General features: G+C 39.8%; 1 protein-coding gene across 1 annotated transcript in view; it reads left to right on the forward strand.

Annotated features, from left to right (window-relative positions):
* VPS13C (vacuolar protein sorting 13 homolog C) overlaps positions 1 to 21,030 on the forward strand; it is a 193,382-nt gene that overhangs the window by 82,642 nt on the left and 89,710 nt on the right. Inside the window, exons 37-46 of the mRNA XM_084641188.1 lie at positions 1,881 to 2,037; positions 3,459 to 3,538; positions 8,529 to 8,588; positions 9,997 to 10,159; positions 11,791 to 11,907; positions 12,451 to 12,554; positions 15,498 to 15,665; positions 16,859 to 17,163; positions 18,227 to 18,371; positions 19,839 to 19,995. Coding sequence (XP_084497314.1) covers positions 1,881 to 2,037; positions 3,459 to 3,538; positions 8,529 to 8,588; positions 9,997 to 10,159; positions 11,791 to 11,907; positions 12,451 to 12,554; positions 15,498 to 15,665; positions 16,859 to 17,163; positions 18,227 to 18,371; positions 19,839 to 19,995 — 1,456 coding nt within the window. The remainder of the gene's footprint in view (positions 1 to 1,880; positions 2,038 to 3,458; positions 3,539 to 8,528; positions 8,589 to 9,996; positions 10,160 to 11,790; positions 11,908 to 12,450; positions 12,555 to 15,497; positions 15,666 to 16,858; positions 17,164 to 18,226; positions 18,372 to 19,838; positions 19,996 to 21,030) is intronic.

A 21,030-nucleotide genomic window follows, 5' to 3' on the forward strand; every position in this document is an offset into this window, starting at 1 on the left:
ACAGAGTAACCGTAAAGCCAGTTCAGCAGGATATTCAGATTGATATTGGTTAAGGATATCATTAGTGGCTGGAACTCACTCAATTCAACGCCAGCTTCCTGGTCCCCAGTGTAGCACCTTCTCCCCGCACCCCCCCAGCAGTTTTCAGCTACCTGTCTGTTACATGTTCAGCCAGTGAAGAAATGTTGGTAAGAGATGGATGCTGCTATAGAAAAGAATAATTTCCCTAGGTAATTTTAAATGGACCCAAATCAAATGTAAATACTGACAACCTTGTGCTTTTGATTTTTTGCAATATCAGAATGTTGTGTGTCAGTCCAAATAAAATAAAACAAAGCAAAACCTTGGATTCCAGCAAAGAAATCTTGTGGTATCCAAAATAGTCCCTAGAATCGCTGGTTTTTAGAAGAGTTACAAAATGGAAAATAAATTCTCATCCTCCAAGAGAAAAGAGCCTCTAAGTTTTTCATTCAGTCAAACTTAATTACATGCTCTGATTCATAATGTACATACTGGCCCATTTTTTCTCCTTTTCTGAGAGGGTGGGGGAAATCCAGGAGCTGTAATCTGCTGCCTGATCTGTATTATGAAACCAATTTGTTTTCCAGAGACTGTCCAAATATGAAATGTTCTGGCTCTGTCCCCAGTTCTGTTGTAAACTGGATCACGCTAATGGCTGTATTAACTTGATCCCCTTAGCTCTGGCCACTGTGGGGATATACACTAGCTGAGAATTGACAGAATGCAGATGCCCATGACAGGGTTTGGGGAACAGTTGCCATAGGATCAAGCTGGTCTGCTTTACACCATCTGAGTTTTTCCCCTATGCCAGGGATACTCTCACTTCTTCAGTTAGGGACAGATTAGGTCTCTTTGTGCTTCATGCTGCAAAATGGCCATAACTGGGGATAGAATCTGGGTTTTATCTCATGATTGTATTTGAAAATAGGGTATAGCTCATTTTAAAACATTGTCGTTTTGATTATAAGGTTCTATGTCTCTACTCCTCCTACGTCCCTCCCAATATTTTTGACTCACTATAATTCTTGTGCTTTCTTGTCTTCATGCCTCTTACCATGCTGGCTCTCTACCTGGAATGGTTTCCTCATAATATTCTAACAAGCACTTTATTATTTTTCATCTACTTCCATGAAACTAACTTCATCCTGCAATGCTTTCGACTACCTCATCAATCTCTTACCCAGAATTGCTGTACTCAGGATCTGGACTCATGGTGGTTTTTCCCCTTAGCTCAGATCATAAGGTGCTGAGGGGTAAGCACTGTGTATTACTGAGATGGGGTACATTGATGGTGGTGTTAAGGTTATTTTTTAATCATCTTGATTCTAACTGGAAGAACAGTTATTTACTTGCACATTCTGTTCATTCACTTGAGGATTTAGATACATTACTCATCTAAAATGGCACATGGTTCACATTAGTGTCAGTTCCCCCCTCCTTGCCCCCAGAGAGAGCAACTTGGTATTTTTCTAAGTTTTTATTTGCTTGTTTTGTGCTCAGCACTGAACAAAGTCTTACACCAAAGAGTTTATAATATAAAATTGATCTAGATAAGACAAGGAGGAGAAAAAGCCAGAGAAAGAGAATCTTTTTCTCTTTTCATACTGTTTCAATAGATTGTAAGTGAAAATTTTTCTGGAGGGATTTTACAGGTATAGTGGCTTGACTAAGTGGAATTGGGAGAACATTACATACATATAGAGAAGTATGGAAAAAGCATAGATAGAGGCATGTGTGAGGTAAATAAATAAGGTGTCAAGGCTGGCATTGCTGATGGAGTAGAGTTGTGGACATTATAATTACCTACTATAACCAGTGAACTATTTTATTGGAATATAACCTTAATTTATCCCCCCCAGGTTGTGGTAACCTTGATGAGACAGGTGCAAAAGGAGGGGCATCCCTTACATATTCTAACTGTGCTGCAGCTTGGAACTGAAACCAGAATCGGAAACCACGATATGACTGCAACAGCATATCTGAATAAAATTACTTTGAAGTGCCTTGAATTTACTGGTGGGTGCATTGTAACTTGGCACTTTTTATATAGTACACAAACAGTTTAGCAATAAGGTTGTACAGTTAAAAATTTTAGAAGTGCAGAAATGAATTTCTACAGCAACATTAACTTTGTGACATTGCCCTTAGGTAATGGTGCTTCAATAAGTCAGCCTTTAATAGTCTAAGAGCTTGTCTTTGGTGAAAAAGTTAGCTTGAGTTAATACACTTAAGCTAGTTCAAATGGAGTAACAGCTCCAGTGAGAGCAACCACACCGCAAACCAGCACTTGAGATACAGAGTGATTAGGTTAGCAAATGATGAGTTTTAACTCATGCTGCTGCATTCTCAGCAATGTTGGAGCTTCAACCCTTTCTGTCGGGCCAGCTAGCTCGAGCTTAAAGCACCACTTAATTTGAGCCAGATGGTTTTGAGTATGAGTCTAAGAACAAAACTCAGGTGATAGCTTGAGCTAACAACACAATGAAGACAAACTGTCAATTTAATTGTGCAACCTTAATATTATATAGTGTAATAATTATTTGATAGCTGTACTGTTTCCCAAAGTAAATGCTAAAAAAAAGTTTTCAGTGAAAGTTTAATTTTAGTTGTATGACTTCATACCCAGCTAAAGTACTACTCAGTAATAGATATATGTTAAGATGAGAACTCCAGCATTTTTTGTGTGTTTTTAAATAAGGAAAAATCCGTAAGTAAATTTGAGCCCAAAAGGAAGACTTTTTTCCCCTAAGGGTGTGTCTACACTGAAAACAAACAAACAAAAAAACCCAAGCAACCAACAAAAAAACAGCGTGTGGCAGCAGGTCCCAGATCCTTGGTTAACTGACTTGGGCTCACACTATGGGGCTAAAAATACAGTGTAGATGTTCAGGGTTGGGCTGAAGCCTGGGCTTTGGGACCCTTGTCCCTCATGGAGTTTTCAGAGCCTGGGCTCCAGGCGGAGCCTGAAGATCTGCGCTACTATTTTTAGTCCTGTTGCATGAACTTGAGACAGCTGATCTGGTTTCTGAAACATGCTGCTACTGGTCTTTTTTTTGCAGTGTTAGATGTATAATTGAAATAACTAAGTAGTGATTCTGATTTTTGCTACGATATAGAAGTAGCAGTGGGAAATGCACAGTTTTTCCAAACTGAAATTTTTTCTGGGTTTAACATAGTATAAAAACGACCAAGAGCATTACTTGGATAAAATTACATAAAATATTTATTTTCATTAGATGCCACTTGATCAGTGGTCTTTAAACTGAAAATGACTACTTAAAATTATTTTCATTATGACCCATTACTTGTTCACTTTCAATAGCTGAGTCAGTTAACAGTTAAAGCATTTGCATGGGAGCTTGCTTTCTTATAAAACGTGTATGTGAGACAGAGTGATTTGAAGTAATATAAATGTATATGTGCCCTTTTGTCTACAGACTCAAAAGGAGATCCTCTTCATATTATTAATTCTTCAGATGAGACTGGTGAACACCTTCTGAAAATGGAATACATAAAGGTTTTAGTATAGTCTTTATTTAAACCTCTGGATTATTTTAACCAGTTTTAAAGCCCTGATACTGCAAACACACCTGCATTAAACTTCAATCACAGGCAGAAGTATTTGAAGGATTGGGATCTAAATGATCAAAGTCCTGTGCCAGTTGTCAATTTTCAAGAATAAAATCTGCTTTCTGCTCTTACACTAGCAAGCATAGTGCTTGCTGAAGTGAAGAATCAATATGAAGTAATTGAAAGCAATATCTTCCAAATGATTGAATGTATCCTCTCCCACTGGGAACAAGATGTCAGATCCTAGCAAGCACCCCTTCCTGGCCGTCCACTAGCATTTCTGTGTGAGGAATCCAAGCCTCATGTGCTTTGGATTCCCAATGGTGTATTATACTTCTGGAGTCTGAGCAGAATCTAGCCACTGCCTCAATTTTAGGGTGTCTAGATGCACTTTCAAGATGCAGACCTTCTATTTGAAGCTGTCTTTGGAAGCGTCGGAACTGACTGTCCAGATGCCTAGCTCTCTGGGTGCAGAACAGTGACCCTTCACATTCCCCAGCAGCCTCTTACCTTAATCTGATGCAAAATGGATCTCTCCCCCCCACAGCTCCTGCCCATGAGTCCCTTTATAAATTCTTGCTGGGAGTCACCTGCTTCTTTTATTTTCCTCCTGTTAGCTTTGCACTTACAAACTCCTTTTCCTTCAGACAAGAAGTGGAAGTTTCTTCTGCCAGTTTGAGCAATCACATTGTCCCAAGATACTTTACTTTTAAATAGATGTTCCTTGAGTGCTGACGACTCACTGTAGTCTCTGGCCTGACAGACTCACAATAGAACCCTGTTAACTCATGGGGCATCCACATACATGTAGACTTTTCATGATACAATTTCTTAAAACCGTCCACAGCTCAAAAGTGGTAGAGACAGAACTCTCAATTCATCACACAAGGAACAACCTTCTTTGCAAGAATGCTCTGTTAAATGGAATGGAACATTTGCTCATACCTATTTGTGTGGCAGGTGCCCCTTTAATAGTGGTACTGGCTCAGTAGGGTTCACAAATTGTGGGGAATGGACTCTGAACAAGGCAGCCTCTCATGGGGGAGTGAGCTATAAATGTAGATTTAGTTATAAGAAGAGAGAACCTACAATGCAGGATATCTTTCAGAAGGTATGTGGTTATTAGGGACAAAGTTGAGGACACCATCTCAGTTCAGTAGTCCTTAACACTAGTGCATTCCTTTCTCTTAGTGCGTTTCTTTGTCTTTTTAATCTGGAAGTACATAATTGTAACGAACAAGAGATCAAGCTGCTTATGTATCAGAGGGGTAGCCGTGTTAGTCTTTAAGGTGCCACCGGACTCCTCGTTGTTTTTGTGGATACAGACTAACAGATTTATTTGGGCATAAATGGGTAAAAACCCCACTTCAGATGCATGGAGTGAAAATTACAGAAACAAGCATAAATATATGTTGGCACATGAAGAGAAGGGAGTTACCTTACAAGTGGAGAACGAATGTTGAAGGCCAGTTTAGTCAGGGTGGATGTGTTCCTCTCCCAATAATTGATGAGGAGTTGTCAATACCAAGAGAGGGAAAGTTGCTTTTGTAGTGAGCCAACCACTCCCAGTTCCTATTCAAGCCCAAATTGTTGGTGTTACGTTTGCAAATGAATTGTAGCTCAGCAGTTTCTCCTTGAAGTCTCTTTTTTGAAGTTTTTTTTGTTGAAGTATGGCTACTTTAAAATCTGTTGTTGAGTGTCCAGGGAGATTGAAGTGTTCTCCTACTGGCTTTTGTATGTTACCATTCCTGATATCTGATTTGTGTCCATTTATCCTTTTACGTATCATAGAATCATAGAATATCAGGGTTGGAAGGGATCTCAGGAGGTCATCTAGTCCAACCCCCTGCTCAAAGCAGGATCAATCCCCAACTACATCATCCCAGCCAGGGCTTTGTCAAGCCTGACCTTAAAAACTTCTAAGGAAGGAGATTCCACCACCTCCCTAGGTAACGCATTCCAGTGTTTCACCACCCTCATAGTGAAAAAGTTTTTCCTAATATCCAGCCTAAAACTCCCCTACAGCAACTTGAGACCATTACTCCTTGTTCTGTCATCTGGTACCACTGACAACAGTCTAGATCCATCCTCTTTGGAACCCCCTTTCAGGTAGTTGAAAGCAGCTATCAAATCTCCCCTCATTCTTCTCTTCCGCAGACTAAACAATCCCAATTCCCTCAGCCTCTCCTCATAAGTCATGTGTTCCAGACCCCTAATCATTTTTGTTGCCCTCCGCTGGACTCTTTCCAATTTTTCCACATCCTTCTTGAAGTGTGGGGCCCAAAATGGACACAGTACTCCAGATGAGGCCTCACCAAAGTTGAATAGAGGGGAACGATCACGTCCCTCGATCTGCTGGCAGTGCCCCTACTTATACATCCCAAAATGCCATTGGCCTTGTCAACAAGTGCACACTGTTGACTCCTATCCAGCTTCTCATCCACTGTAACCCCTAGGACCTTTTCTGCAGAACTGCTGCCTAGCCATTCGGTCCCTAGTCTGTAGCAGTGCATGGGATTCTTCCGTCCTAAGTGCAGGACTCTGCACTTGTCCTTGTTGAACCTCATCAGATTTCTTATGGCCCAATCCTCCAATTTGTCTAGGTCCCTCTGTATCCTATCCCTACCCTCCAGCGTAGCTACCTCTCCTCCCAGTTTAGTGTCATCTGCAAACTTGCTGAGGGTGCAATCCGCACCATCCTCCAGATCATTTATGAAGATATTGAACAAAACTGGCTGCAGGACCGCCCCTTGGGGCACCCCACTTGATACCGGCTGCCAACTAGACATGGAGCCATTGATCACTACCCGATGAGCCCAACAGTCTAGCCAACTTTCTATCCACCTTACAGTCCATTCATCCAGCCCATACTTCTTTAACTTGCTGGCAAGAATACTGTGGGAGACCGTGTCAAAAGCTTTGCTAAAGTCAAGGAACAACACGTCCACTGCTTTCCCCTCATCCACAGAGCCAGTTATCTCATCATTGAAGGCAATTAGATTAGTCAGGCATGACTTGCCCTTGGTGAATCCATGCTGACTGTTCCTGATCACTTTCCTCTCGTGTAAGTGCTTCAGAATTGATTCCTTGAGGACCTGCTCCATGAGTTTTCCAGGGACTGAGGAGAGGCTGACTGGCCTGTAGTTCCCAGGATCTTCCCCTTTTTAAAGATGGGCACTACATTAGCCTTTTGCCAGTCTTCCGGGACTTCCCCCGATCGCCACGAGTTTTCAAAGATAATAGCCAATGGCTCTGCAATCACATCCAACAACTCCTGTAGCACTCTCGGATGCAGTGCATCCGGCCCCATGGACTTGAGCTCGTACAGCTTTTCTAAATAGTCCCGAACCGCTTCTTTCTCCACAGAAGGCTGGTCACCTCCTTCCCATGCTGTGCTGCCCAGTGCAGTAGTCTGGGAGCTGACCTTGTTCGTGAAGACAGAGGCAAAAAAAGCATTAAGTACATTAGCTTTTTCCACATCCTCTGTCACTAGGTTGCCTCCCTCATTCAGTAAGGGGCCCACGCTTTCCTTGACTTTCTTCTTGTTGCTAACATACCTGAAGAAACCCTTCTTGTTACTCTTAACATCTCTTGCGAGCTGCAACTCCAAGTGTGATTTGGCCTTCCTGATTTCACTCCTGCATGCCCGAGCAATATTTTTATACTCTTCCCTGGTCATTTGTCCAGTCTTCCACTTCTTGTAAGTTTCTTTTTTGTGTTTAAGATCAGCAAGGATTTCACTGTTAAGCCAAGCTGGTCGCCTGCCATATTTACTATTCTTTCTACACATCGGGATGGTTTGTCCCTGTAGCCTCAATAGGGATTCTTTAAAATACAGCCAGCTCTCCTGGACTCCTTTCCCCCTCATGTTATTCTCCAGGGGATCCTGCCCATCCTGCCCTGAGGGAGTCAAAGTCTGCTTTTCTGAAGTCCAGGGTCCGTATTCTGCTGCTCTCCTTTCTTCCTTGTGTCAGGATCCTGAACTCGACCATCTCATGGTCACTGCCTCCCAGGTTCCCATCCACTTTTGCTTCCCCTACTAATTCTTCCTGGTTTGTGAGCAGCAGGTCAAGAAGAGCTCTGCCCCTAGTTGGTTCCTCCAGCACTTGCACCAGGAAATAGGCCTGTCATTTTGACCGTCGGGAGGAGTCCACACAGAATTCTTCTGCTTGTAGTGTTGGTAGGAGGGTTCCTGCAGGTCAATGCTCTGTTCAGTGGTGTGTTGAAAATATTCCTTGAGTCGGAGAAGTCGAAAGTAGGTTTCCAGATCACCGCAGAACTTTATCATATGCGTGGGGGTGGTGGTGCAGAGAGTCCCTGAGATAGGACAGACTCTTCTGTCGGGCTAAGTGTGTGGTTGGATAGATGAACAATATTGTTGGGTGAATTAAGGCTACCACTCTTGTAGCCCCCTGTGTCACGTAGGAGTTTAGATAGTTTACTGTCCTTTTTCCTCTGTAAAGAAGTAAAGTGTGCATTGTAAATGGCTTGTCTTATCTTGTTTTTGTAAAGTCCAGCCACGTGGAAGTTTGTGTGGAAGGTTGGTTTTGTATGAGAGTCTCCAGTTTTGAGAGCTTATTATGGTATTTTCAGAATGGCTGTTAGGTAGTTTGTAGATTTGAAGGCAAGAGGGGCTATTGTAGTTGTTTATTCTAACCCCCTAATTTAAGATAGGCTATAGAATTTCACCCAGTAAATTTGCACATAGACCCCATTAACTTATGATGGCAAAGGAGGTATTGTTTAGAAAGACATCCAGTCTTAATTTTAAGGTCTCTGAGCAATGGTGAATTGATTATGTACCTTTGTAATCTTTTCCTTCGATTAATTATTCTTATGGTTAAAAATTGGCACCTTATTTCAGTTTCAACTTCGTACTTCATCTGTTAAAATACAGATATTGTTACTGTGTGCTTCAGTCTTGACTCTTTTTATAGGCTGATGCAGATGGACCAGACTTTACCAGTACTTACAAAAATACCAAACAAGCTGTCAACGTAAGTATAAGTACGTAGACTTCAGCAAGCTTTTTAGGTGAGTTCCTATGTTAATATGTAATTTATTTTGAAAGATTAACTAAAAATATCTTTTTTTAAAGTACACTTGGTTTTAAGGTAACGTGAAAAATGGTGTGTCTAGAATTGATTATTCATTTTTAAATGGGAACTGATGAATTTTTAATCTGTTCTTAGCTAAGTGACAATGCCAATTTCTGACAATAGTGTTTGTGGGATGTGATTTGCTAAAAGTGAGGAAGTGTTGTACTCTAGAGTAGTAAACTTGTTAATATATCACATGGGAATATATTTGTAGTAGAAAAGTAAAAGCTCATAGAGCCAGAGTGGGAAGGAACAGTTGTGCTATGTAAACGCTCTGGACTGGGTGGCTTTTAAATTATGACATGAGCCAAGCAGGCTCGAGCAGTGTACTATCCCAAGTGGAACACGGGAGACAGTGTCACAAAGAGGCTACTCCTTGCTTGGAGGAAGAATTCTTCACAATGTTGCCTTGGTGGATAGATTGCACCCCAGGTGAGCTAGCTCAGCTCTATTTTCCCACCCCCTTTCAATATCCTTTTAAAGCAAGCAAGCAAGCTCTGTACACATGGATCACATGGACGACAGTGAGCAGCTCCAGTGCAGCTGTAGTATAGAAGACTACTTGCTTCTTTGCAGGGGCAAGTCACCTTTTGAATCTCATTAAGTGTTGAAATATGCACTTCAGAGATGAGGGGGGAAGGCCAGAGAGGCCATGGTTATAATAAAATAAATATTTGCCAAAAGTTACTATAGTACAAGGCAATACCATGCTAGCTTACGTTCTGTCATATTTTAACGGTATAGATTTTAGTGACAACCACTATAGCTCACCCTCCATTGTGGATGCGTTGTTTGAAGCCTTTTATTATCCCAGAACTTCACCTAGATGTAGTAGGTGCTCTAGACAGAAACAGCTGTGTGTCCTTGGTTGGCTTTTTCAGAGCCATAATTAAACATGCAGTGCTTTCTGGCCCTGAGCTGTGACATGGAGAAGGATTAAGCAGTATAAAGTAGTATTAAGACTGTATATTATATTCACCTAAGTAGCGCTAGTTAAAAATGCAGGTTCACATCAAATAGTAGATTTTATGTTTGGCACAGAAGGTGGTATAATGTCCTTGTAGGATTGTCTTGTATCATTCTAAGCTTTGATGTGACAGCATTTTGGCGTCTTTCTTCTCTATTGCTATGCAATGCTACGTTGGTCAAAAATGTCGGATTACATAAGTAGAGAGTAAGTAATTTTTTCTACATTTCAGTGGTGATAATTTTGAATTAGTCATACAAAGACATAACATACCAGTATGATACGTTTTCATTAATATTACCATTTTTCTCTCTCTCTCTCACACACATATCATGTCAGGTGTCCTTTTCATCTTTGGATCTAATACTCCACACAGAAGCCTTACTTTCCATCATGAACTTTGTCACATACAGTGTTCCATCAGGTGGCCTTACCAGCTCTGATAAAGGATTTGACCCAAAACCTCAACGAGAGGAACAAAAAAGCGCTGTTATCAAAGCAGGTATTGTGATATTGGAAATTCCATATCTTTATTTGTGGTGCAATAGCATGCCAGCTGCTGTTAATCAACTTTGTTTGCAAGCAACACAGAACTCTTTTGTCGTTCATCTGGCAACACATTAGTGACACACCTGGTTGTACCTGGAAAAAGACAATCGTAAATCACAATGTTAAATATCTGTTTGAACAAAAATCACAGATGAGTTTCTAAGGATATTGAATCTTCTTTTTGGTAATTGCTAAACACTTTCTTGTTCCACAAATACTACTACCATTAGGTATTTTCCCAAATAGTGAATTCATTTTTATAGACTGGTTAATTTGCCTGACATTCACATCCACCAAAAGTCTAAAATAAACAAACCCGGCTTTATCAATGGTTAAGCTATTTCATTAGTATGAATTAGTGAGGTTATCTATGATCATTTCACACTCCCACTTCTTCCCCATTAGCTTCTTGCATAACTTTAATTACCTGAATGAATTAAAACTGGTCACTTGACAAATACCTTTCTTTACTATTCCTTATAGGTAGATAGAGTAGTATTCTAATTGAACATTAACAGTGGTTGTGGAAAAACAAGGGTGCTTCTCGAAAAATATGACAAGTTAGCTGCCATAATATTTATACCCCTTCATTGCATTTTTCAAACATGTAGCAAGAAATTGTTGGTAGCCTTAACATCTCACTGAAGGAGACAGCATGACAAGTTGAAAAGGCCAGTCGAACGTCCTATAAAACTTGGAGCTGCAGAGGATGAGGCTTCGTTGTCAGATGCCCTCACTGAACTGTGACTCATCAAAACTCACTACACATTACAGCAGTGAAACATACCTGAAGTTTAGTGCTTCATAAGTGTATGTGCCACTACGTCCTCTTGCTGCCTAATATGACAATTCTATATGAATGCTTGTATCTTTTGAAATCAACCAAACTTCACCGTGTATTTGCCAACTTTCTGACTATACGGAAACACAGTTTATAAGGGGAATCCTAAACGCTCATATCAGCAAGTGCTGCCTGTAACCTAGTGATGGGGGCAGTAAAGAGAGTTTTGTTAGAAGCTATTTAAGGATTGGCTAGTTTGGCCGTTTTTAAGGGTTGTTTTTAAGCCTGATAGGCTTGAGCTTGAAATTGACTGACTGTCCTAATTGGTCTTGGTCTGTGTCTTAGGAGCTGCTTTTCTCCCTACACCTGCAGGCTTCCCTTCCTGTCTAGGATAGACAGTGTTGAGGGTGATTTCTCACCACACTGTGAAGTCTAGTTTTCTTTCCTGAATATGTAAAGAATAAACTACTAATTGTGTTTGGAATTATACTATTCTCAGAGAAAGTTTCAAATGAGGACAAATATGGAAAATGTAACCATATTCTGTTTTGAAGTGATTGCTATGCCTATATTTCATTTGGCTGCTGTTCTTGTCCCAGAACAATTATCAGTCTTCTACACAATGTAATCAGATTTTGCTGTAGCTTTGGTCAAATAGAGTTAAGATTTCCAAGGTGTTGCAACAGATAACTTTTGAACAGTGTGTGTATATATAAACCTTAATTACTACAAGATGTTTTGCATCTGTTAAATTACTGGGATGAATGTGCCCTCTTCTGACCATGGTTCTTTCTGCTACGTAGTATCTAGTGGTGCAGCCCATGAAGATGTATATGACTTGAAACTTACTGTGAAGTTGAATGCATTCAACATTTTTGTCTGTGATCAGAAATGTAACATTGCAGACATTAAAATACAAGGTAAGTTATCAGTTAAGTATTTTGACTAGTAGAATTTAAGGAGATGCATCATTGCTTTTCCCCCCTAAGTTTCAAAAAGCTACTGTAGAAGTTATACATCAATATTTCAATAGCATTTACTTAAATTTGTAACAGGAGATGAGAGAGCAACTGAGCATTAATCTGAGATTTTTAATAGCCAAGATACATGTGTGATGGAGGAAAATGTATTTGCCAAAGATACACAAGTGCTTAGTTTTTAATAGGGTGAATTGAAAAAACCTTGAGTTGCTAACTCACTAGAAATGCTGTGGACTTGAAATTCTCTAAGAGTTAGGCACTCATCAGTGTTAGTAACTGGTACTCAACCCTGTATTTTCAGAGGAAGTTAGAAATGGTCTTGTCTCTTCATCACTAATCTACGAATATGTGGTAGAGGGCATCAAGTAAATGGTTAGATCAGAAACTCCTAAGGCTGAACAGCTTGTTACATTCTTTTTTGAATTTTAGCAAAAATGGATTACCTGTTGTTACTATGAACTAAAATTGGATTTTTTTCATCAGGAATGGATGCTTCTGTTTCTATGAAAACTAAAAAGATAAAGGTTTTTTCCAGACTTGAAGACATCATAATCACAAATGTTGATCCAAAGACCATTCATAAAAAGGTGACTTGTGCAATGAGAGAAGATTATGAAAATTATGATTTTTTTAAAAAAGATACTGTATGACTAAACAGAGCACAATCAATTGCTTAATCAATTTTATCGAGATATGTATGTGGAAGACAAATGTGTTGCTTCAAAAATTGTCAAGTTAAAAAACTGAGTTTATAAACTACATTTAAATCAGGAAAGTAAAATATTTTCTTTTGACAGGTTTCAGAGTAACAGCCGTGTTAGCCTGTATTCGCAAAAAGAAAAGGAGTACTAGTGGCACCTTAGAGACTAACCAATTTATTTGAGCATGAGCTTTCGTGAGCTACAGCTCACTTCATCGGATGCATACTGTCCACAGTATGCATCCGATGAAGTGAGCTGTAGCTCACGAAAGCTCATGCTCAAATAAATTGGTTAGTCCGATGAAGTGAGCTGTAGCTCACGAAAGCTCATGCTCAAATAAATTGGTTGGTCTCTAAGGTGCCATAAGTACTCCTTTTCTATTTTCTTTTGAACATTTCATAATTTGCTTAGGCTAGTGTTCTGATTTACCTTTTGGCAAAATGACTAAAATCTCCAGTAATCCAGAAATGGCTAAATGAGATAATAGAATTGACTGGATTCACTCAAACTTGTGTATCCATCATTTGCTGTATTAAACATAGAATCATAGGACTGAAAGATACCTCGATAGGTCATGCAGACCATCCTGACAGGTGTTTGTCTAACCTGTTCTTAAAACCTCTAGTGATCAGAGATTCCACGCCCTTTCACCCCCATGTAATTTATTTCAGTGCTTAACTACCCTTTCAGTTAGGAAACTTTTCCTAATATCTAACCTAAATCGCCCTTGCTGCAAATTTAAGCCCATTCTACTTGTCCTGTCCTCAGTGGCTAAGGAGAAGAATTTATTTTCCTCTTTATAACAACCTTTTATGTACTTGAAGACTCTTATCAAATTTCTCCTCAAGATCATATTTTCTAGACCTTGGACCACTTTTGTTGCTTACCTCTGGTGTTTCTCCACATCTTTCCCGAACTGTGGTGCCAAGACCTGGACACAATGCTCCAGCTGATGACTTATCAGTACTGAGTACAGTGGAAGAATCTCTTCTCATGTCTCTGGCTTAGAACACTTTTGCTAATATGTCCCAGAATGTTTGCAGTGGGGTGGGAATAGGTATTGTTTCATATTCTCTGTGTATATATAAAGCCTGCTGCAGTTTCCACGATATGCATCTGAGGAAGTGAGCTGTAGCTCACGAAAGCTTATGCTCTAATAAATTGGTTAGTCTCTAAGGTGCCACAAGTACTCCTTTTCTTTTTGCGAATACAGACTAACACGGCTGTTACTCTGAAACCTGCTATTTTTTTGTGACAGTATTTAATTGTTGACTCTTTGTGATCCACTGTAACCCCCATATAATTTTTGCAGTATTCCTTCCTACGCAGTCATTTTCCATTTTGTATTTGTGCAGTTGATTATTCCTTCCTAAGCATAGTACTATGCATTTGTCCTTACTGAATTGTATCCTATTTAGTTCAGACCATTTCTTCAGTTTAAGATCATTTTCAATTCTAATTCTGTCCTGTCTAATCCCCTCCTAGCTTGGTGTTGTCCTCAGACTTTAAGTATACTCTCTCTGCCATTTTCCAAATCTTTATGAAGATATTGAATAGAACCGGACTCAGGACAGATCCTTACAGGATCCCACTTGACATGCCTTTCCAGCTTGTCTATGAACCATTGATAGCTACTGTCCACCAGTTCTCAAAGATAATCACTAATGTCTCTGAGATTCCTTTAGCAAGATCCTTCTAAGATGTACTTTGTCAGGCCCTGCTGACTTGAAGATATCAAATTTGTCTGTGTAATTCTGAACTTGTTGTTTTCCAGTTTGAGCCTCAGCTCCTATCCCATTTACACTGATGTTGACCATATTAGTCGTCTGATCACTGCTAAATTTTTTTGGTGAAAATGGAAACAAAAAAGGCATTTCACGCTGCATTTTCTATTACCCTCTTTTCTTCCCCATTGAGTAATGGGCCTACCTTGTCCTCTGTCTTCCTCTTGTTTCTAATGTATTGGTAAAATGTTTTCTTGTTACTGTTTGCCTCTCATTTTGTGTCTTGACCTTTCTCATTTTGTCCTTACATGCTTGTGATGTTTTTCTTAATATTCATCCTTCATAATTTGCACTGGTTTCCACTTCTTTGTTAGTCTCTAAGGTGCCACAAGTACTCCTTTTCTTTTTGTGAATACAGACTAACACAGCTGCTACTCTGAAACCTGTCACTTCTTCTATGACTCTCTTGCATTTCAGGTCATTAAAGATCTCCTGGTTAAGACAGGGTTGTCCCTCATTATACATCTCAGCTTTCCTCAGTATTGGGATGGTTTGCGCTTGTGTCCTTAATAATGTCTCTTTAAAGAACTGCCAACTCTCCTGAACGCTGTTTTATCCCTTAGACTTGTTTTCCATGGGATCTTACCTACCAATTCTTTGAGTTGGCTAAAGTCTGCTTTGTTAAAGACCATTGTCTTAATTCTACTGTTTGCCTTCCTACCATTTCTTAGGTACCATTTCAAGGTGCCTTCCATCTTCAAATTCTCAACCAATTCATCTCTGTTTGTCTGAATTAAATCTAGAATAGCCTCTCCCTTTGTTGCTTTCTTCACCTTCTGTAATAAAAAGTTGTCTCCAATGCATTCCAAAAACTTGTTGGATAATCTCTGCCCTGCTCTAACATTTTCCCAATAGATGTCTGGATGATTGAAGTCCCCCATCACCACCAAGTCACATGTATTGCTTGTTAATCCACTCGTGGTTACATCCTATTTGTTTTAGACAGCTTGTGTTACATTCTTGGGCTGTGACAGAATTAACAAAGGGTTACTCTAGGATACTAAATACATATCTTTAATAAAATAGCTCAATTCAATTCTTCCAGGCTGTCTCCATAGTGGGAGAGGAAGTGTTTCGATTCAAAATGGTCCTTTATCCAAACGCTACTGAAGGAGAAGACTACACCGATATGTCCAAAGTGGATGGTAAAATGTGTCTAAAAGTGGGCTGCATTCAGATAGTTTATCTCCATAAATTCTTCATGTCACTTCTGGTAAGATGTTGTTACTAGCATGTATAATTTGATACATTTAGTTTCAGTTAATAGTTTCTGTGCTGCCCAAGAATGCAAGACAGAAACCTGTTTTATGCAGTGTTGTTATAGATGTGGTGATCCCAGGAGATGAGAGACACAAGCTGGGTGAGGTAAAATCTTTTATTGGACCAACTTTTCTCACCAGCAGAAGTTAGTCTAATAAAAGATTTTACCTCACTCACTTTGTGCCTCTGAAACATAAACATGTAAGACCAAGTTCCTTACCCTGAACATATAATGTTTAAAAGTTGCACCACTCAGTGAGAGGTTGATAAATATGAAGGGGAATGATGAAGAACAGGAGTGATATGGTGACTTAGTTTTAGCATGTATGAATAGTTGAATGTGAGCGTAAACCCTTCAGATATAGATACCTTATCAACCAAAAGTACAACTACTAGACATAAATGTACACAGTACATCCTGCTTTAGATGCATGTTCCAAGTAGGGTTGAATTCAACACTGAGTACCCATGAGTTAGAATCTTAGCTAGCAGATGATCGTGTAAGTGAGGCAGATACTTAAGAATTGTGAACTGCAACTTAACTATATTTTAGCAGGGACCAGGGCCAGCGAGAGCGCAAAGGCAGGTGCGACAGCCAGCCCACTGACAACCTCTGCCTCAGCAGCCTATTGAGTGCCTTGAGCTTGTCACCTGGCAGCTCTGCCTCAATCACCCACCCAGCATCCTGGCATGCTTCACAGGCACCCTCTGCCAAGGAATGAGGGAAAGGCTCAGGGGCTGTCAGTGGCAGGTGTTTGGGCAGGCCTGGCCATTCTCTATGATGATTCTGATCATGGCGTTGTCAAGGTGGAAACAGCAGCTTCTCTGAGCCCCAGTCCCTGGGAGGGCTGTGGGGCCAATACTCCAGGGTCCTTGACGCTCTTGGATTGGCAGGGTGTGGTGGCTCGTAGTCAGAATGGCTGCGAACCCTCCAGCCGCTGCCTTTCAGGACTGGCCGCTTCTCGTCTTCTTCCCAGCGGCTCCACTTTGCCCTCTGTCACTGTCTGCTTTGCCTCCCATGCCACCCCCAACTCCACCCATAGCTGCACCAGCGGACCACCCAGGACTGTCATGGCCCACAGTTTGGGAACCCTGATGTAAAGTGTTTATTTTTGTGCTACGCGAGATAATGCTGTTTTCCAACAGAATTTCCTGAACAATTTCCAAGCAGCAAAGGAAGCCCTGAGTGCAGCTACAGTCCAGGCTGCAGAAATGGCTGCTTCCAGCATGAAAGATTTTGCTAAGAAGAGCTTCCGCCTTTCAATGGATATCAACTTAAAAGCTCCAGTTTTAGTCATCCCTGAGTCTTCGGTCTCCCATAATGCTCTGGTAGCAGATCTTGGTTTGATCAGAGTTCAGAATGAATTTAAATTGGACTTCACAGATAAATCTTCTGTCCCTCCAGTCATTGACAGCATGGATGTGCAGCTCACTCATTTGAAGCTATCAAGGTATAAACTACTGTGTTTCCCTTGATACTGAATGTTTATAATTAGTGTTGGAAAACAGTTAAAGTGCCAACACAGCTCTGCATAGAGTAAGAAAATAAGGCCTGTGCCTCGAAAAACGTAATACCTAAACAGGTTGTACAGATGTCATGGGGGAGAGGGAAGTTGTGCAGCAGAAAAGCAAAGTGGTTGATTGAAGAGGCTCAGTATGTTAACTGTTAAATCTGCTTTTAAAAAAAACATTTTCTTTAGTTCCTGTTCTATTTAACACTGTTTTTAGAGGATAGGAGTTGGATTCCTAGGTTTCCTGGAAGGACAAAACTGTTTTGTTGGGTTTTTTTAAAATACTTGGCTTGGGTTCTTTGGAATTGACACATGAACAGTATAAAGGGTCTTGTGGTTAATTTGTAAACTTACAATCAAGACACTACCTTTCACTACCAGAATACAGATATACATTCACACACAGGCTCATATCTTCTATCACATTTTATATACTTTTATTTTTTGCATCATAAATGTAAAATCAGTAGAAATAAATTAATACATTATTGCATGGGAAACACTCTTGTTACGTATAGTACTAGAGATGAATGTATTCCATATATTCTCCAGGAGCATACGATGGTTGGCTTTGCCACAGTGGTTTTTGCTGACAAGCTAGTGTTTACCTACAGTTATTGCACAGTGGTACCTGTGATACTGCACTACCCTATACTTTACATAGAAAAGAAGTGCACAACTGCAGAGATTGTGTGATATCTGTGGAAATCTTTACTTGCTAGTGGCAACCACTATATCCTTTTCTCATGAATACATAAACTAAAACATTTAAGATATGGTTCTGAGTTCAGATTTGAATGGGCTTTATTGCTGCAGTCCCATGAAAAGGCTGAAGGGCAAAGCTCCAAGTTGTTGTTTTTGGGCATGGTTTCTGTGCAGAAATCTAGGTTTTCACCTGCTCCATTCTCTAATTTCCCAGCTACTCGTGGAGAAGTAGGGGAAGACCTGTATGTCAACAGAGATTCAATAGATGTTACTTTAATCTTTTTCTTTGTGTTTTCAGGAGTATTATACCCACTGCTTCTCAACCAGATGTTGAAATTTTACAGCCAGTAAATCTGGTTTTGTCAGTTCAGAGAAATTTAGCTGCAGCGTGGTATCACGATATTCCAGCAATTGGGATCAAAGGAGACCTAAAACCAATGCAGGTAATGCCACGGCAAACTAATTGTTGTGTTGTAAGTAGTAATAGATTTTTGTAACGATTAGGCAGAACTTGTTTTGTAGCACTTTAGGTTCTTGATATTTACAGAATACTGGTTTATTTGGTACTAGGGTGTTCCTTGGCTGTCTCCCAGTCATGCACAATTCCAGCCTGACTGTGATCTAATGTAGTTGTGGTGCCAGATGTTGTATGGCTTCATTGTAGTCAGATGGCCAATACTTAATGATTTGGGTGCATGATACAATAAATTAAGTAATATAAAATGAAGCCTGTATTTAGGATCAACTGATCCTGGCAAAGGTCAGATACCATAGTCTTTTGGATTAATAGCCAGCTGTATCCATCCACATGAGTTTTCCTTTATTATGCAGCAACTTACCACAAGCAGACCAAACCTGGCTGCTTTATCAGAGCAAGAAAGAAAACTGCTTTGCTAGAATCCAGAAGCTAAGCTGCAGGCTCTGAAACTCCGCTTAGTTTGACTGCCCTGTATTACACAGTTATTTGAGTGAATGTTAAGTCTTTATCAGTTTTTATTGTAAGGAGAAATCATCAGACCTCAGCTTTATCCTCTCACTTTCTTTCCCCATCATGTTCACAGTGTAGCAAGAGTCCCACTTTAATGGCCTCAAGAGTCCCAAATTTTAGCCAGGAATCAGAGTAGGGATTGCCTAACCCCTGTACCAGTAAGGAGGAGGGAATTGATGTATCAGGCCCTTTTGGCCAGGGATTGGAGATGTCTGTCCTATGGCCACAATCCATTAGTGGCATGGCACCAAAGGAGGCCCAATGTAGTTATTCAAATGTTGTAAAACCTAAATGCGTTAACAGCATACATTTCTAGAGACTTTAAGAATTGTCCTGTAAAGGTGTAGTGCTGTTTCTCGTAAATTGTATTAATAATTATATATTCATAACATTCTATTTTGCATTAGGATTCCTTAATGTTGAATTACTTATTTACTCGGTCATAAAAAGAGTTGTCCTAGTTTAACACTTCCCAGACTTAATGTTGCCTGCTTTTTTTTTCATTGGCAAAGGAATTCTGTTCCATATGAATTAACTCACTCTTTTATTAAATAGTCATTAAGCTATGTGGGGCCAGCAAGCGTTTGAAAGTGGTGGATTAGGTTCTTTTCGTTTAAATCAAAAAGAAGCAAATGGCATCTTGGAAAAAGGAAAAATATTCTTCATCTTAGAATTTCTAGGCTTCTTCAGCCAAGATTGTGTTTTTCAATCAAATTACAATCTTGTTTAAAGAGGAAACATCCCTTAATTAGAATGTTGGTAGGAATTGCTGGAAAGAAAAGACCTTCACTAACATGGAATGTATTGGACTGAAGTGTCTAGGTTGGATAATGTGGTGATGGTACTACTAATGAAGAGGCAAGTTCTCAATATGTGGTGTTGAATGTCTTCACTGGAAATAGCTGTGTTTGACAATTTACAGATTGCTGTCAGTGAAGATGACCTAACTGTCCTCATGAAAATTTTGCTGGATAACCTTGGAGATGCTTCTTCCCAGTCTAGTGCTACACAACAGACCCTTCAAGAAGCTCAAAAAACAAAAAAGGAAAAAGATCAAAGTGATTCTCATCTCTGTGAAGGTACAACTTTAATCCAAAATTTGGCAAGTTGAGAAAAAGATGAGCTGTTTTCAGTTGTTAATTGCATGTACTTTGAAAGTATAACATTGGTTATCTGTAGCTAAGGGAAGCGTAGTGATACTACTATGAAGCTGAATAAAAACTGAACAATATTTATTAAGATATTTATACTTATTGCTTTTGTAAAACAAGTTTCATTTGTCAATTCATTATAATAAATTGCTTCCATAGATGTAGTTTTTTCAGGTAAAGTGACAACCCACGCAGACCCTAAATGATAAAACCAGATAGATTGAAAGATGTCCTTAAATGTGCGTGCTGTTGTAATTAGCTGGAATATATGGACCCAAAGAGTCAAAGATGTTAACGAGATCCTGTCACTGTCCACATTAAAGAGCCTTAAACAAGGTTTAGAGCTCTTGATATAAAGAGATCTCAGATTGCTCAGTACCATTGCAAACACACCTTTAAAAATTCTTTTAACTTTTTATTATGGATACAGAAAAGAGGGAAAATCCGTTAAAACATTTGAAATCTAAAGTATTGAGTAAGGATTTCATTTTAGCACCATCCATTGTTCCCTTTTGTTGGAGAGAGGTTTTAGAAGGAAAAACCTCCTCCTTTGACGGTCAAGACGATAATAGCTGTTCTTTTGGAGAAAAGAGAAGAAGTTGATAGATATGGGTTGGTGCTAATGTTGCTGTTAAAATCTTATCCAGTTTCCTAGAAGACAAAACAAGGCAGACATGCACAACAGGGAAGAGAAAACAAAAGCAAAGATAGGAAATGCAGCTTCTGTCTCTGGTTGGAGACGTTGCTGTTTGGAGAAACAGAGGCACAGCTCATGGTCTTATCTACCATGTCCAGAACTGGAAAACGTGTACCAGCATCAGGCTGTAAAGAGCATTGCTTTTAATTGCCTCTTCCTGGTCACAGGGTAACAGCAGTGTTGCAAAATATACAGTCTTGGCCAGCTTATAATTACACCATGGGGAAAAAGGAGTGGGATAGGAAAGAGAAGAAATAAGGTGGGGC

The sequence above is a fragment of the Lepidochelys olivacea genome (genome assembly GCF_965140295.1).
Source record: "Lepidochelys olivacea isolate rLepOli2 genome assembly, chromosome: 10".
Lineage (NCBI taxonomy): Eukaryota > Metazoa > Chordata > Testudines > Cheloniidae > Lepidochelys > Lepidochelys olivacea.